At 46.2% G+C, this 17,500-nt stretch overlaps 2 protein-coding genes across 3 annotated transcripts in view; one reads left to right on the top strand and one right to left on the bottom strand.

Moving 5' to 3' along the window:
- Positions 1–13,780, top strand: part of LOC138949038 (uncharacterized) — a 22,463-nt gene extending 8,683 nt beyond the window's left edge. Inside the window, exons 4-13 of one of the 2 annotated variants that reach the window (XM_070320758.1) lie at positions 229–537; positions 910–1,086; positions 2,294–2,450; positions 3,829–3,973; positions 5,075–5,190; positions 6,203–6,322; positions 7,050–7,190; positions 9,589–9,700; positions 10,056–10,365; positions 10,978–13,780. In XM_070320758.1, the coding sequence (XP_070176859.1) occupies positions 229–537; positions 910–1,086; positions 2,294–2,450; positions 3,829–3,973; positions 5,075–5,190; positions 6,203–6,322; positions 7,050–7,190; positions 9,589–9,700; positions 10,056–10,365; positions 10,978–13,437 (4,047 nt within the window). In that variant the 3' untranslated portion in view covers positions 13,438–13,780. Of the gene's footprint in view, positions 1–228; positions 538–909; positions 1,087–2,293; positions 2,451–3,825; positions 3,974–5,074; positions 5,191–6,202; positions 6,323–7,049; positions 7,191–9,588; positions 9,701–10,055; positions 10,366–10,977 lie in introns of both variants that reach the window. The other variant, XM_070320757.1, reaches the window with a different exon arrangement.
- LOC138949041 (TRMT1-like protein) overlaps positions 1–17,500 on the bottom strand; it is a 322,855-nt gene that overhangs the window by 142,200 nt on the left and 163,155 nt on the right. The gene's annotated exons all lie outside the window — the stretch shown is intronic.

Below are 17,500 nucleotides of genomic sequence, written 5' to 3'. Positions count from 1 at the left end.
TTGCGTCTTTTCGCAGCAGCGTGGCCTTAAAAACACTGACACAACAGCGGTTGGTGCTGCCGGTTTTGGTTTCTTGTCCACTGTCTTTCTCCACCTCTTCTTGCTCTCATTCTTTTTCTTCTCCTTCAATCATCTCCTTTGAAATTTGATGCTGAACAGTTTTCGCTTGTCAAATCACATCAAAAGCTTCACGGATCTATTCTTTTGTTTCTCACAAAACACCGACAGGCTTTGGAAGAGGACAGCAGCTTGCTGATGAAAGGACTCAGCGTGGAAGCCAAGAAAGTCTTCGCTACTCTCAGCCCGGAAGTAAAAGGTCACGTGAGCAATCTGGCCAATCTGTTGGACGGCGGAAGCTTCTCGCTGGAGACGTTTCAGGCAGTGGTCGGCCTAGAGGGCGCTCGCGTCAAGAGCGTGCTGAGGATTCTGTATGACGAAGCTCCGCTCATCATCGACAACGACACGCAGCGCATGCGCCTCGAGCCTCTGGTGTTGCATCACGTCCGGCAGCTGGGTCACGTGGCTGCTGATGATCAGGTGATTTTTTTCTGTGAAGTTTTTATATTAGGGAATGTTTTCTATCATTAATTGGAGGTGTTCGAGCATGCTGTATTTCAAGAAGCACTTTATATCTTGCTTCATTCAGATCTGATTGGTGTTTCGGTCGGTTGGTAGGTAGGTATAGGCCTAGTTTGGAGTCGGAAGCTGGGAGACCGTTGGAATTAACTTAATCTTATAACTGGAATAGAGTTTCAGACAGTAGGGCTAGTATTCTACTTAATTTGAGCGACAGCGCAAACTTCTATCAAATAATTTTGACCTCTTGCGTCTTTAGTCAATAAGAAATATGGAGTAGTTTGACATTTTCTCAACTATGCGAATATGACGTCATTGGTGTGATGACGACAGGCACGACTGCGCGTGGTGACGTTGCTGGGGCGCGTGCTGACGCGAGCAGAGCGCGAGCTGTACGTGGCGGGCCAGGACACAGTGTACGGTCACTTGCAAGGGACCTGGCCGCAGTTACAGAACGTGCTACGTCAGGCTATACACTGTACTGGCAATACCTACCAGGCGTATCTGCAGGTAAGGGTTGGATGGATGGGGGGATGGATGGATGGATGGGGGGATGGGGGTATGGATGGATGGATGGGTGGATGGATGGGTGGATTGATGGATTGGTGGATGGGTGGATGATGAGTGGGTGGTTAGGGGTTTGATGGGTATAAGTGGTGGCAAGGATTCGTACAGTTATCTGTATTGCGACTGGCCTCAGCAACAAACTATACATTGTATGGCAAATGGCGAGAGTGCGTGGATGTATGGACGGATGGATGGAAGGATGGATGGATGATGAGTGGGTGGTATGGTGGGTAAGTGGTAGCAAGGATTCGAAGTGTTATCTGCATTGCGGCTGGACTCAGTAACACACTATACACTTACAGTACTGTACTGGGATACCTACCAGGCGTATCTGCATGAAAGGGTGAATAGATGGATGGATGGATTGGTGAATGAGTGGGTGGTTTTGGTGGGTAAGTGGTAGCTAGGGTTCGTACAGTTATGTGTGTTGCGACTGGACTCAGCAGCAAACTATACATTGTATAAGGGATGCCTCCCAGGCTAATGGCGAGAGTGCATGGATGTGTGGACGGATTCATCGACTGACAGTTACATGAGTGGGGGTGAATACATCATCATGCATGCGTGTCTGAATGAATGTCATCGGTGGATGAGATGTGTGTCAAACAGATGGCTGAGGTAGGTGGGTAGATAGATGAACAGACGAAAAGATGCATGGATGGGTTGGTGCATGGGTGGGCGGATGGATGAGTGGGAGGTTTAGTGGGTGAGTGGTGGAAGGATGGATAAGGCATTGGGGCGAATGAATGGATGGTAGTCATTCGCTGGAAGTAGGCCTACAGAACGCCGCCGTGACAAGGCAGTGGACATTATATTGAGCTTATCTTTTGCTAACAATGTTACCATTGGTGACGGAGGTTGTGGCAGTCGGTATATCAATGTAAAGGCGACCATCCCTAATCCTCGACAACTGGGCTGATATACACGAGAAAGTTCCCAACTGGTCGGGAGTCAGCGGCGGGGTCGGATTGGTTCAAATTGAGGTTTGTTTGTGATTTTGACCTTCCCAGTTGGGTATTTGCTTCTGTACCCAATCCCAGCTAGCAGATTATTTTAATTGTCGACGGAGCTCACTCGGCTCCAAGTAATGTGTTGTTGTCAATGAAATGATTGAACTTCATGAGTCCAGATGTTTTCTTTGTGGTTGCAGGTGGCAATGCAAGCAGAGAAGCTGCTGTCCACGTGTTTTCCTCACGAGGCCTTGACCTTCTACAAAAACATGTCGGCCGCTTCCGTTCGCTTCGGCACACATCGGGATCAGGCTGTGCTGCAAAGCTTGGTCGGCATGGCTGTAACAGTGGCACAAGGTGCGTGCGTGCGTGTATGTGTGCGTGCGTGCATGTGTGTGTGTGTGTGTGTGTGTGTGTGTGTGTGTGTGTGTGCGTGTGTGTGTGTGCGTGTGTGTGTGTGCGCGTGTGTGTGTTAGTGCAGTATGTTAGTGTGTGTGTGTGTGTGTGTTCGTGTGTGTGTGTGTGTGTGTGTGTGTGTGTGTTCGTGTGTGTGTGTGTGTGTGTGTGTGTGCGTGTGTGTGTGTGTGTGTGAGTGTGCGTGCGTGTGTGTGTGCGTGCGTGTGTGTGTGCTCGTGTGGGTGTGTGTGTGTGTATGTGTGTGCGTGTGTGTATGTGTGTGTGTGTTTTCGTTGGTGTGGGTGTGTGTGTGTGTGTGTTCGTGTAAGTTCGTGTGTGTGTGTGTGTGTGTTCGTGTGTGTGTGTGTGTGCGTGTGTGTGTGTGTGTGTGTGTGTGTGTGTGTGTGTGTGTGCGTGCGTGTGTGTGTGCGTGTGTGTGTGTGCGCGTGTGTGTGTTTGTGTGTGCGCGTGTGTGTTATTGTATGTTAGTGTGTGTGTGTGTGTGTGCGTGCGTGTGTGTGGGGGTGGTGGGGGGGGGGGCTTCTATCAAGATTGTGGGAAAGCCAAGGGCACCTGGGCTTGAGGTGCACGAGAAAGTAACCTACCGGGTAGGAGCCAGCCGCGGCGTTGGATTGGTTAAACTTGGAATTTGTTTTGATTTCAACCAATCAGGCCCCGCGATTTGTTCTCACCCACTTTGTGATGGTTGACATGATCACTAAAATGGTAAAGACGGTATCTTGAATGGTTTTACAGTGGAACCCCCCTTTTAAGACCCCCCCCCCAAAAAAAAACAAAAAAACCAAAAAAAAACATTTTTATTTTTTAAGACCTTGCTTTTCAGATTTTTTTTTTCATAAACTCTGTAAATTTACCTCCATTTTAAGACTCCCTCCTTTTTAGGCCAAAAAAAAAAATAGGTCTGTTTACGGTAACATAGGCCAAAAAAATAGGGTCGGTAGGTCGGGATTATTTTTATTTTTTATTTTTTTTTTTTTCCAAAAAACCATATTTTTACGTTATTTTGCCAAAAAAACCAAGATTTTTTTCTTTTTCTTTTTTTTCCCCCAAATGCCAAAAAAAAGTCTAGGGTCGCGCGAAAAAACTAGGGTCGGTCGAGTTACCGTAAACAGACCTATTTTTTTTTTTTGCCTTAAGATCTGCTTTTCTCAGATTTTTTAAGGTCTTAAAAGGGGGGTTCGTTCCACTGTAATTATGTTGATTTTTGCTAAATGTCCCAGTGGAACAAAATTCTTATCCCACGGGAAAGAGTGTGTCTTGAATGGTTGTACTCCATCCCAATGACGTGCTGTATGTGACGCATACCACGTTGCAGCAGGCACCGGGTACGAGGTGGCGCTGCATCACTTTCACCGGGCCTTACCTGTGCTGGAGGAGGACAGACGCTCCGTCAGTTATCTGCGACTGCTGTGCGACATGGGCCTCACCTATCACCGCATGAACCGTCTGCACGACGCAGAAAAGTCAGTATGTTGTTGTGTCCGTCAACAAAATGCAAGGACAATGTCCCAAAGTAACGTTCTGCGTTGAACAGTTGGCGGTAAAATTGAAGAACAGTGCCCAAAGTAACGTTCTTTTTGTTTGTTTGTTTGCTTAACGCCCAGCCGACCACGAAGGGCCATATCAGGGCGGTGCTGCTTTGACATTTAACGTGCGCCACACACAAGACAGAAGTCGCAGCACAGGCTTCATGTCTCACCCAGTCACATTATTCTGACACCGGACCAACCAGTCCTAGCACTAACCCCATAATGCCAGACGCCAGGCGGAGCAGCCACTAGATTGCCAATTTTAAAGTCTTAGGTATGACCCGGCCGGGGTTCGAACCCACGACCTCCCGATCACGGAGCGGACGCCTTACCACTAGGCCAACCGTGCCGGTAAAAGTAACGTTCTGCGTTGAACAGTTGGCGGTAAAATTGAAGAACAGTGCCCAAAGTAACGTTCTGCGTTGAACAGTCTACGGTAAAAGTTAAGAACCGTGTCCCAATTTTACTTTCTCCGTTTGAAAGGCAGCGGTGACATTCAAAAACATTGTCCCAAATTAACGTTCTGCGTTGAACAGTTAGCGGTAAAATTGAAGAACAGTGCCCGAAATTAACATTCTTCGTTTAACAGTCCACGGTAAAAGTTAAGAAGCGTGTCCCAATTTTACTTTCTCCGTTTGAAAGGCAGCGGTGACATATTTAATAACAGTGTCCCAAATTAACTTCCTGCCATCACCCAGGCGTGTGAATAGTGCTAAATGTTTGACGTCTTAACTGTGTGGGTATGGGTCAGTCTCTGCGTGTGTCCCCAGTGAGAGTATAACCGTGCATGCCTGTTGTTGTAACAAGAATATATGAGAGTGCACGTTGATATACGTAATTTTACTTCTTTTTCAGAGAAAAAATGATAGTTTAAACCGTATTTCATTATGATACACAATGTCGAATCTAATGTTTAATCGTTATAATGTTATGTTTTTGTGTAATGTCGTTTTGTAATTGTGAGGCAGGTCTAAAGACAAATTTCTGTTTTGTAAAAAGACAGACAATAGAGTATTTGTCCTTGTTGTTTCACAGATACCTTCGACTAGCGGTTTCTGTGAGCGAAGACACGTACGTGGAGGACGAACGAGAACTCATCTTCCACCTTCTGCGAGCTCGGTCCATTCTTGCCCTGCCTACAATCTTCAGAGGTAAGCACCATTCCAGGCCCCACCCAACGTCAGATATATATACACTAGAATGAATACCCGCTTCGCCGGGAAGAAGTAGAGCCGAATACCCGGCTTCGCCGGGTACTCAGCTTTGCCGGGAAGAAAGCGTTAATGTGGACAGTGACCTTCTAAAAATAGTAACGGGAATATCCGGCTTCGCCGGGATGAAAGCGTTGTGGACAGTGACCTTCTAAAAATAGTAACGGGAATATGGATTGACGCCACACGAAGGAAGGGAGATAAACGCAAAACACTGGAGAAGATAAGGAAGAGTTACTGGGAATGGATCTGGGAAGATGAACAGAAAAACCAAAATCGGTTCAGCGCTGCGCGCTGAGAGCACGTGTTGAAAATTCTCATCGACCAGGTTGTGTCCGGGGTCTACCTGAATATGCCCACCAAATTTGAAGCAGATCCATCGAGAACTTTGGCCGTGCATCGCGAACACACACACACACACACACACACACACAAACACACACCCACACAGACAGACACAAGCCGTATATATATATATATAGATAGATAGATAGAAGTCAGCCCCCGATGAGAAAATCGGTTCGGTCCTTTCACTCACTGTTCGTTCTGAGAAACAAAGGGACGTAAGCGCTTTAAATGTATACGACATGGGCAACAAGAATGTATTACGATGCTAAAACGCATTACACAGCGTTCATAAAGACATGTCCATTGGAGAGTATATAATTATACTGTCTCCAAAGACTACCCAACACAGGAATTTAGAGTTGAATAATTGAAAGTAATTCTAAGGCATTTGCTCGTGTGTGGTGTCATCTATTTAAGGTATTTAAGTACAAAAGGTCGAGAGCTCATAGCAGAAGTGGCCATTAATAAGTCTTTTTTATCGTGGATTTGTATGTGCTTATTTTGCGCGCTTGTTTTTTTGTTGCTGTTGTCGTTTTGTGTATTTTTGATCGTTTGTTTGTTGTTGTTGTGTTTACTGAAGAATCGTATTACACTTGTATCTCAGGCCATCTGTCGGAGAGCAAGGCGCTGCTGTTCGAAACCCTGGAGATGTGTGAACAACATGCACCTTACCATCCGTCAAAACCCGTCCTCATCAATAGTCTCGGCCTCGTCTACGAGAGAAGTGAGTACGAACTGCACACAACAAGCTCCCAGGTTTTTCTTCGGCTAGGTTTTTGATATTCAATTGAAGTATGACGATCGAAGTATAGAATTGTAGAAGAGACCTTCTAATGTATGTGGATATGAATCAGGAAGGCATTAATCTATGTACTGCGGGTGAGGAATCCAGAATGGCCGACGCTTATTTTGTGACCAGATCGGCGGCAGGCACACAGAATTTTTGTGAGAGGAACTTTGATAGCGGATATGGGTCGTACAGAAAAGCTTATGGACGCCTTGTAACCATATAAATCACCAAGGATCTTTTCTGGGGGTTTCGTGACATAAGAGAATATTGGGACACATTTACGAAGCAATCGACAGCCTCATTTCTTTCTACGCAGAGAGGGAAATGTCTGCAGAATTGCACAATTACTTTCGAAAACTTACATCAGTTTCAATCTGCAAAATCGATTCAGCAAAACCCTCCCGCTGTGCACATGCGCAGGAAGCAGCCAGACTGAAGAAGGATGTTGTTAAGGTAAACCGTTGTTAATGCAAGACTGGGCAGTTCTTTAGTGGTTTGCATAGTTTTTACACTGAAATGAAGGCAGCCTTAAAATTATCCATTTTGTTTTGCTCGAAGGTCAGTCAAGTGACCACCGATTTTGAAAATGCTTTGTAACAGAAACAAGCGTTAGAGTTCTGCGTTTGTACCTATGCTTGTTATTTCACCGCTTGGATTTCAGGTGGAGAAGACCAAGATAAAGCGTTTCAGTTCTATAAGCAGTCACTGGTGGAACGCAGACGTTATTCCAAAGTGGCCCCAGGGGATCTGGTTCCAACCCTCAACAATGTCGGCATGCAGTACAGCAGACGCGGTTCCTTTGGTACGTTAAACTAGCGCTGGCCTTTAGGGGCAGGACACCCCTTACTTTGCCGCTTTGCAATTTCTTCAGGGGACACACCATTTCAGAAAAATCGGCCCATAAAGGCCAGAAATCTGAATGCGGACAGATACAAACAAACAAACAAACAAAAACAGCCTAAAACCTGTGATTTCCCCTTTTTTTTATGGCTCTGGGAAGAGCTCTTGTCATTGTTTTCTTATGCTTTGCTTTCTTTTCGATCTGTTGAGATGGCAACAACATTGTCGAATTGGCAAGTAAACCGCTGGCAGAAGTACATAAATGCGAGTTCAATTCAAGTTTTGAGTTTGTGTTGTTCCTTTTCTTTCTATCTGATTCTTCCCATCTCTTTATCGATGTCCATTTGGCAAGTACTCCAAAATCTTATAGGTGTTTATCTCTGGCACGTTAAACTTATAGCCCAGACTATATTCTTTTTTTTCTGTCTTCCTTCAGTTCTTTCTTTCTTTCTTTCTTCCTTTCTTTTTACATTTAGTCAAGTTTTGTTTTAACATAGAGGGGGGAATCGAGACGAGGGTCGTGGTGTATGTGTGTGTGTGTGTGTGTGTGTGTGTGTGTGTGTGTGTGTGTGTGTGTGTGTGTGTGTGTGTGTGTGTGTGTGTGTGTGTGTGTGTGTGTGTGTCTGTGCGTGTATGTGTGTAGAGCGATTCAGACTAAACTACTGGACCGATCTTTATGAAATTTTACATGAGAGTTCCTGGGTATGAAATCCCCAGACATGTTTCATTTTTTCGATAAATGTCTTTGATGACGTCATATCCGGCTTTTTGTAAAAGTTGAGGCGGCACTGTCACACCTTCATTTTTTAATCAAATTGATTGAAATTTTGGCCAAGCAATCTTCGACGAAGGCCGGACTTCGGTATTGCATTTCAGCATGGAGGCTTAAAAATTAATTAATGACTTTGGTCATTAAAAATCTGAAAATTGTAATTAAAATTATTTTTTTTATAAAACGATCCAAAATTACTTTTATTTTATTCTTCATCATGTTCTGATTCCAAAAACATATAAATATGTTATATTCGGATCAAAAACAAGCTCTGAAAATTAAAAATATAAAAATTATGATTAAAATTAAATTTCCGAAATCGTTTTAAAAACAATTTCATCTTATTCTTTGTCGGTTCTTGATTCCAAAAACAGATAGATATGATATGTTTGGATTAAAAACACGCTCAGAAAGTTAAAAAGAAAAGAGGTACAGTAAAACGTGCTATGCAGCACAGCGCAACCGCTACCGCGTTGAACAGGCTCGTCACTTTCACTGCCTTTTGCACTAGCGGCGGACTACGGTCATTGTGAAAAAATGCAGTGCGTTCAGTTTCATTCTGTGAGTTCCACAGCTTGACTAAATGTAGTAATTTCACCTTACGCGACTTGTTTCTTTTTTTAACATAGAGGGAGAATCGAGACGAGGGTCGTGGTGGGTGTGTGTGTGTGTGTGTGTGTGTGTGTGTGTGTGTGTGTGTGTGTGTGTGTGTGTGTGTGTGTGTGTGTGTAGAGCGATTCAGACTAAACTACTAGACCGATCTTTATGAAATTTGACATGAGAGTTCCTGGGAATGATACCCCCGGACGTTTTTCTTTATTTTTTCGATAAATATCTTTGATGACGTCATATCCGGCTTTATGTAAAAGTTGAGGCGGCACTGTCACACCCTCATTTTTCAATCAAATTGATTTAAATTTTGGCAAAGCAATCTTCGACGAAGGCCGGACTTTGGTATTGCATTGGTTGGTGGCTTAAAATATAATTAATCAATTTGGTCATTAAAAAGCGGAAACTTGTCATTAAAAAAATTGTTTTTTTTAAACGATCCAAAAACAATTTCATCTTATTCTTCGTCATTTTCTGATTCCAAAAACATATATATGTTATATTTGGATTACAAACAAGCTCTGAAAATTAAAAGTATGAAAATTATGATTACAATTAATTGTCCGAATCGATTTATAAAAAATTTCATCTCATTCCTTGTCGGTCCCTGATTCCAAAAAACATATAGATATGATATGTTTGGATTAAAAACAAACTCAGTACGCTAAAAAGAATAGAGATACAGAAAAGCGTGTTATTCTACTGAACTCAACGCGACCATTACCGCACAATTCTGGCTTGTCGATTTCACTGCCTTTGCCACGAGCGGTGGAGTGACGCAACTTCGAGTATGGGTCTTGGTGAAAAAATGCAGTGCGTTCAGTTTCATTCTGTGAGTTCCACAGCTTGACTAAATGTTGTTATTTCGCCTTACGCGACTTGTTACTTATTTATTTTTCGTCGCCGAAATCAAGTTTAAAACTCGGGCTGCGTGCAATCAAATGTTTCACGTGTTCTTTCTATGTGTCCTTGACCCCAGACGTAGCCCTTGAGTATCTGCAGGAGGCGGCAGACATCCGAGCTCGCATCGACCGCTGGCACTACTACACGGCCCTGACACAGCAACATATTGGGCAGGTGTTAATTCAGAAGTAAGTTGTCTCTGTGTGAAAGGATGTGCGTGTGTGTGTGTGTGTGTGTGCGTGCGTGCGGCGTGCGTGCGTGTGTGTGCACGTGACAACCGCTGGCACTACTCTCTCTCTCTCTCTCTCTCTCTCTCTCTCTCTCTCTCTCTCTCTCTCTCTCTCTCTCTCTCTCTCTCTCAGTTTGAAACTTGAACGTTCAGCTGAAAACTAAAGTTCAACTTGAAAAGTAAACTCGTACAGTCAACTTGAACCGTCACACTTGAGCAGTAAACTTGAAAAGTCAACTTAAAACATGAAAAGTAAGGTTGCAATTTTTTTTAAATCTATTTGAAAATTCAACTTTGAACTTTTCTCCTGGCAGGGGAGACTACAAGAAAGCAGAGCGCCACCTAGAAGAAGCAGCCTGTGTCTACGCTCGCTGTACGCCGACCCATGACGTCAGGGGCAAGGTGGCGTTGTGCCATGCCCATCTCTACGTCACAAAAGACCTTCGTGATGTCGTACATACCAAGCGTCACTTGACGGAGGTCTGCAGACTTGCGGAGGTGGCGGAGGACGACCTAAGTGACAACGGTCTGATGGTCCTGGCCTCTGCCGTGCAGCACAGGGTGCAGCTTGAAGGCTGGGTCAGATCCGACACTGTGACGTCACTGCTGACGTGGATGCTGAAGGTTGGTGGAGACATGACGTCATAGCACGGTTGTGTTTGTTTATGTGTGTGTATGTGTGTGTGTGGGGGTGTGTGTGCGTGTGTGTGTGTGTGTGTGTGTGTGTGTGTGTGTGCATGTGTGTGTGTATGTGTGTGTGTGTGTGCGTGCGTGTGTGTGTGTATGTGTGTGGGTGTGTGTGTGTGTGTGTGCGTGTGTGTGTGTGTGTGTGTGTGCGTGTGTGTGTGTGTGTCCAGACATTTTCAGTAATCTTTTCCCGGCCATCACAATGAGACTTACGTTATCGTCATGTTCTCTCGACAGTTCCCACTGATATTGTTTTGCAAGTTTTAGTTTGACTTTCTCGACTTTCATTACTCGTATAAGTTATTTTTTTAAGATGGGGGGGGGGCTCAAGTAAGGGAGGGGGGATGGACGAAAGAGATCACTTTCCAAGTAACACACAGCTGCACCGCATGTTTCCAAGTAACAGATCAAGTTTTGATTCGGCACAAGCAAGTTTCTGTTATTACTCAGTTGCTATCAAATTGCCAAGATGACCATTAATTGTCACTCATTGTTTCAGCAACTGTTAAAAATAACTTCTATATAAGGTAAGTTTTTGCTTGTTTTCAGTTGTTGTCAAACTACGACGGCGACCTCTCTCAGCAACTCTTGGAGCACCAGGCCATTGTCAACGACATGCTGAGTGCCATCAACTCGGGTGACGTCACCGAAAGCCAGAAAGAGGCTCTGACGTCACGAGTGATGGACCAATGCCAGATGTGCGGTAACCTGTCAGTGAACGAGGACACGCTGACGTTGTGGCGAGACTCGGAGTCCAAAGGGCAGAATCTCCGTTCTGCGATTGGTGCTCTGCGACGTTCCTCTGCCATCAAAAATGTGTTAAAACTCTCTGAGAAAAAGAGTTCCGGAGAACCGGTTCTTGGGGCGACGGCCGATGAAAGGGAAGAAAGTAGGCATCACAGTGTGCGCATGCAACAGGAGGGCTTCACGGGATTGTCGCTTAGCGTTCAGAATCAGCGGCAAAAACATGAAGTTCTAACAGGAGGTATTTCGGTTGGTGGTTTACTTCAGCACCAAGGAAATCGTCAGGATCAACAGGAACAAGACTTGACAGGAACGACTTCAAGTCATCAGGATCAGCGAGGAGGAAGCGTGTCAGGATTGTTACAGGGGCGTGAGCAACAGCAGGATTACCAGCGCGTTCTACAGCTGCTGAACCTGAATCGGGACAGTCAGGGGTTCAATTCTTTACATTCTGAAGGAAGGTCGAGTCAGCAGGCCTCCGACCCGCGACTAGCAGCTCACCAACACCACAACGACGAGCTAGACATACACACTATTAACTCTTCAAGGCAGTCGAGCTTTCCCGAGAGACAGTCCCACCAACCCGCTCCAGGGCAAACAGATCACGTGACAGAATCTGACCAATACTCGTCCTGTTCCCTCACCAACTCTGACCCACCAATGAGCATCAGCGACGCAGCGTCGTCATTGGAGTCGACTGGCAGCGGGAACATAAGGCTGCAGGAACAGGAGACTTTCTGCCAAAGGATGATAGTTCCTCTTCAAGAGACAGCCCGCGACCAGAGCAGTCAGGGTTTCAACCTCAACGCTCTGGCAGATCCCGCCTTGAATTCAAGGCCAACCAGCGCAGACGAGAAAGATTCAGGTCCTCTCGGTTCTTCCGCGACAGAGGCGGCGCGTTTCAGGCGGCTGCAAGAACAGTACCCCCTTGGGGATGCAAGTCACAGTTCGTACGGGGGAGGATCGGACTGGATCGGTTTACGAACGTTGGAGAACCTACACTACGCTGAGCAAGCCAGAAACCAGGAAGTGTATGGGGAACGAGTTTCGCTGCACACAGCACAAGAACTTGCTGGAATACTTGGGAACGAAAGGAGCGCAGGGGAAGACGACACGCGAGCAGAGGTTTCCCGTGCTGACATTTCAGAAGGCAGAATAAGGTCTTACATGGAGTCGTCGTGGCCTGAGAATGCTGTGTTCTGTGATACGTTGCAATCTGTCCGCCCTTTGATGCCTGCGCAACCATTTGCTGGTGTCACGTCCTCAGCACATTCTCCTCTTTCTGCTCCCCCGGTCTCTAGACCTCACATGACATCCCAGTCAGTGTGGACTCAGCACACCTGCGGATCAGCATCGTCCCAAGCCGGCGTTGGCTCTAGTCCCCTGCTGACGCTATCTTCCTCACAGCCCCCCCTGACGTTGCAGAGCGTGGTGACGTGTGCACAGCAGTTGATGGCCGTCATGCCGCCCTATGACGTCGCGACGAGAGAACAACGCAGAGCTCTGGAGAAACTGGCGTCACTGGCGGATGTGTCTCAGTTAGGGGAACAGTCTGCGGCCGGAGGACCTAGAAGGGCGGGGTTGGACCCACAGACTTTGCTCGGTCTCTTGCCGTTTGAAGACCAGGCAGCCAAGCTGACTTTCCTCGAGACTCAACATACACATGTCTCGACGCCTGTGCCCGAACAGCAGCACCACTCACAGTACCTCCTCCAATCGCGGCCCGCGACACAAAACGCAGCACAGTCGTCCAGCCAATCGCAAGCAAGGACACCTCGCCTGCATCTGCCTGAACACCAATCGTGGCCCGCGACACAAAACGCATCCCAGTCGTTAAGCCTATCGCAAGCGAGGACACCTCGCCTGAATCCGCCTGAACACCAATCGCGGCCCGCGACACAAAGCGCAGCGCAGGTGTCCAGCCAACCCCAAGCAGGGACACATCCCTCACATCATCCAGAACACTCCGGCTTCGTATCAATCCACCAATCACACTCGCCTCGGGCCACAGAAATAAGTTGGCCGCAAAGTTTTCAGAAGTCCACAGAGCTGCATGGGGGTTTCGGTCAAAGAGAACCTACTACAGAGCTGGAGGCGAGCATGGTAGAGTCGCACAGTGTGAGAGTGGCAGAACCACGTCACGGCACAGAGTTAAATGTGGCAGCCGCGCGCCGCGAAGCTACAGAAAATGATGAAAGACTTGAGAACCCCGGACATGTGTGTACCAGTGTGCATTGCCAGTGTTCCTTCAGAGTCTATCATTAACACTTGATGTTGATTGACACAGCTCTAGATCTGGTGGGCACAGTCAGTCAGTCAGTCAGTCGACCATCCACTGACCCAAGACGACCCAGCTTGGTCCCCAGCCAACTCCAGGGCCGAGGTGCACGAGAAAGTTACCTACCCGGTGGGAGCCAACCGGATTGGTTGAAATTGAGATTTGTTGTGATTTCGACGAATCAGGCCCCGCGGTTTGTTCTCATCCGTCTGGGTGGCACCCAGTTTTGATTCGTGCACCTCACTCTTTGGCTGCCTCTTCTTGCCGCCAGCAGCAAACCGTCGGCCTTTACCTACCCCTACTACCCCCCCTCCCCCCCCCCCTCCCCTATCGCCCGCTCTTTTTTTTTTCTTTCTGTTTTTCTTTGTTATACAAAGCCGGGACCGTTACCGTCTCACATGCCCCTGATGGCTTTGCCGTGAGGGTGTTAAACTTAATTTTTCGCGTCAGTCAGTCAGCCAGATCCTTAATGAGTGAGCGAGAGCCGAAGTGATGGCTTGAGTAAATTAGTTGACTTGAAGAGGATTGCATCCCTTTATAAAATGTACAGATCATTTAACAGATACAACCATCAAAGTTTCGCACTGTATTCGTTTCGTTGGGAAGTGTACTGACGCGTGTTTCTTTCAGGCGAGATATATTCTTTCGGCTAGCCGCTCGCGGAGCCAGGAGGCGAGAGTGTCTATAAAACGGTTTGATGGCTAGCTACGCAAGAATTAAACACCATTGGTTGATACCGAAAAGGTCGTCTGCACTGGTCGGTAAAAAACCATGGACAGCCAATCGGATTGGCAGCTGCGTGGCCGCCATGTTTTCTCGCCAAGCGAGCAAGCCCAAAGCTACCTAGCGTTCGAGGCGAGAATCCTAGCGTCACTCGCGGCGAGATGTGCCCAAGAAACGGTACTTCCTCGCCCCACTCACCAATCTCGCCTATTCTCGCCTGTAAGAAACGGGGGACTGGGTTCTGTTCAAAGTTCATATAACAAACATTTACAAGAATTGCTGGTGACTTTGCCATGAAAATCAATTGTGTCTATGTTATTGTTGATTTTAACGGCAATGTTTTCATATACTTTATCAATTCGTGAATGTATTTTGAATATTTGTGTTTGGTTTCATTTAAAGCATTCACATGACAAATCCGTTTTGTGCGAATAGTTCACTGAGTGTTATGCATTTATCGTCGACATTCATGGGTATAACCAGTATTGGCGTTAACCGGTAATTACCGGTATTTTACCGGTTGAAAAGAGAAAATACCGATAAAATATAGGCTGCCGGTATGACCTACCGGTTGATTTTTAGAACAACCGGTTTTTTTCGCTTGTAAAACAATAAATTAAACCAGTACTCTGAGTTGGACTCTTACTTGTTCCAATGAGAAGCCTACCGGGTTTTTTCTGGACTGTTTGCATAATAAAAGTTTGGGTACCGGTTTTAAAAAATACTAGCGCCATCATTGTATAACAGCATGAATTACCCGAATTTGGAAAAAATGGTTATCCGCAGTTTAAAGCTGCCTAACTTTTGTTTAACTCAATATAAACATATTAGCCGTGTCCATAATGCAACAGTGTGATCATACAACCTGTCAACCTTTACGTGGGCTCTGACATGTTTGGAATCTCAAATGATATTGCTGAAATCTTTATAAATTTAAAGTAAACGCAATTTTACTCAACTTAATGTCTGTGATATCCTATACTATGTCGGGAGAGGGGTGGGGAGGGTGAATTTGCTTGGTTTGCATGAAATAACCTGTTAAAAATGAAATATATATACATATTTGGAAACTCACGATTGTTGATGAGCTTGAGCGGTGAATCTTTGGACTCACCGGCAGTGACTCTTAGTTAAGAACTGATCTACGAGGGTTGTTTCAAAAGTTCATAGCCTGCATATGAAGGGGGTTAGCTAGAGTTCTGAAAATCGGCACATTATTGCGCCTGCCTCTGATCAGGTAAAATGCACTGTACCATTTATATCTTCATTATAGCCATGATGTCATCAGCGATCTTCTTCTGCGTTCGATTTCATGGCCGTTATATCTTCAGGTCGGTGGCTGCCATGTTCTCCGCAGTCTTCTGTAGATCGGCAGCGGGTCCCCAGAGCTTGGTGCCCAGGCTGGTGTCTTCCGGCCAGTAGTGCTGGCGTGCTGTCTCCAGGTGTGGGCATGTTTGTAGAACGTGCTCAGGGGTTTGCTCCTCTGAGCCGCACCCAGATTGAGCTGTGTCGCTGAGTCCCAGCCTCTTCAGGTGTTTTTTCAGCCCACAGTGACCGGTGCGCAGACGAAGAATGGTGGTCTGGCTCAGCAATCAAAATGGTCTGCTTGCCGCTGCCTTTGAAAATGGGCAAAATACAGTGCCGAGCGGTAATAAAATACTTGCCAAAAAATGTTTAATGCTTGGCACTTCATCTTGTCCGGTTATTTTTCAGACCGTGGCGGGTAGACCACTTTGACCGTTGATGACGTCATGACTATTACGACTACATACCTGATACTGTGTGTGTTTTCTTATACCCTCTACGAGGCAGTTGCAAATGTGTGTCCATTTTCATAGCTGTAGCTACAACTATGAAAATGGACACACATACACACGAAGAAGGTAATAGCTGCTAACCTTCTTAGTGTGTAGGCTACGAACTTTTGAAACAACCCTCGTACTTCGATGAAATCATTGTAACATTAACTGGAGATCATTTGTTTATTTGTGTGTTTGTTTGACTATCCATTAAAAAGACAAGTATTTCTTTCTTTACTTACAGAGTTCTAGTTACTTATTTATACATCTGTCTAAAACTTTGATTGTTTGTTGATTCGTGGAAAAACGCCTTGGCCAGCTGTTCATGTTTTATTGTAACCAAGACAACTACCAACCCGGTGCATAAGCAGTATTTTGTTGATATGTCCTTGCTTGCAGTGTCATTCGCTTTCATTAATATACTGAGCAACAAAAGAAACGCAAAATTTCTCCAGAAAAACGTTTAATCACAATTTTAAAATGTCATTTCTCATAAACGTAACATCGAAACGAATCAAAATCACGGTGGTATGTTCCTCGCACACTGTTCTTGGCTATGGCATAGTCTTTTGCTGCCACGGGCAAATTGAGCCTCTGCAGATGGTCAGTACGGTGTGTGACCCCCATGGACGTTGATGACGGCCTGGCAGCGGCGCCTCATGGAGTGAATAAGTCGGTTGATGGCGTCTCTCGGGATGTTGCACCAGGCATTGATAAGGGCCTGACGCAGTTCTGCGGCAGTTCTTGGTCCTGGGCGTAACTGGTTGACCTTTCTTTGAAGTTGGTCCCAGAAATGTTCAATAGGATTCAAATCTGGGCTGAGGGCGGGCCAGGCCATGATGTCGATGTTATTGTGCTGCAGGAAGGCCTGGGTGACCCTGGCTGTGTGCGGGCGAGCGTTGTCTTGCTGCAGAACACAGTTTCTGCGCGCCTGGAAAAAGGGCACAACATGAGGCTGTAGGATCTGGTCAATATAACGCTGTGCTGTGATGCCGTTTCCCCGACCAGGACCAAGATTGTTGAAAAACACAGGTCCCAGGGATTGGTTGAGGCCGATTCCACCCCAGACCATGACGTTTGGTCCACCCTGGGCATTGTGTTCCATGACGCAGTCACCAGCATAGCGTTCACCTCTTCTTCGCCACACTCTGACACCCCAATCAACATGACTAATGCAGAAACGATTCTCATCGGTGAACAGAATGTTTCGCCATTGTCTCCAGTTCCAGTTGATGTGATCCTGGGCCCACTGCTGGCGCGCCATGCGATGTCTCTGAGTGAGGACTGGTCCTCTAGCGGGACGGCAGTTTTGGAGGTCTCGCTCAGCAAGTCTTCGGCGTATTGTCTGGCCACTGATGGTTACCAACGGTGTTCCTGGCTGTTTCATTGGCTGTTTGGAATCGGTTTCTCAAATGATGACGCAGGATCTGGCGATCTTGTCTCTGTGTGGTAACGCGAGGTCTTCCACTTCGTTGTGTATCAGCAGTGCTTCCAGTGTTGACAAAACGTTGCTGAAGGCGATATACTG

Source organism: Littorina saxatilis, linkage group LG15 (genome assembly GCF_037325665.1).
Source record: "Littorina saxatilis isolate snail1 linkage group LG15, US_GU_Lsax_2.0, whole genome shotgun sequence".
NCBI classification, from domain to species: domain Eukaryota; kingdom Metazoa; phylum Mollusca; class Gastropoda; order Littorinimorpha; family Littorinidae; genus Littorina; species Littorina saxatilis.
This window is presented reverse-complemented; position numbering and strand designations above follow the sequence as displayed.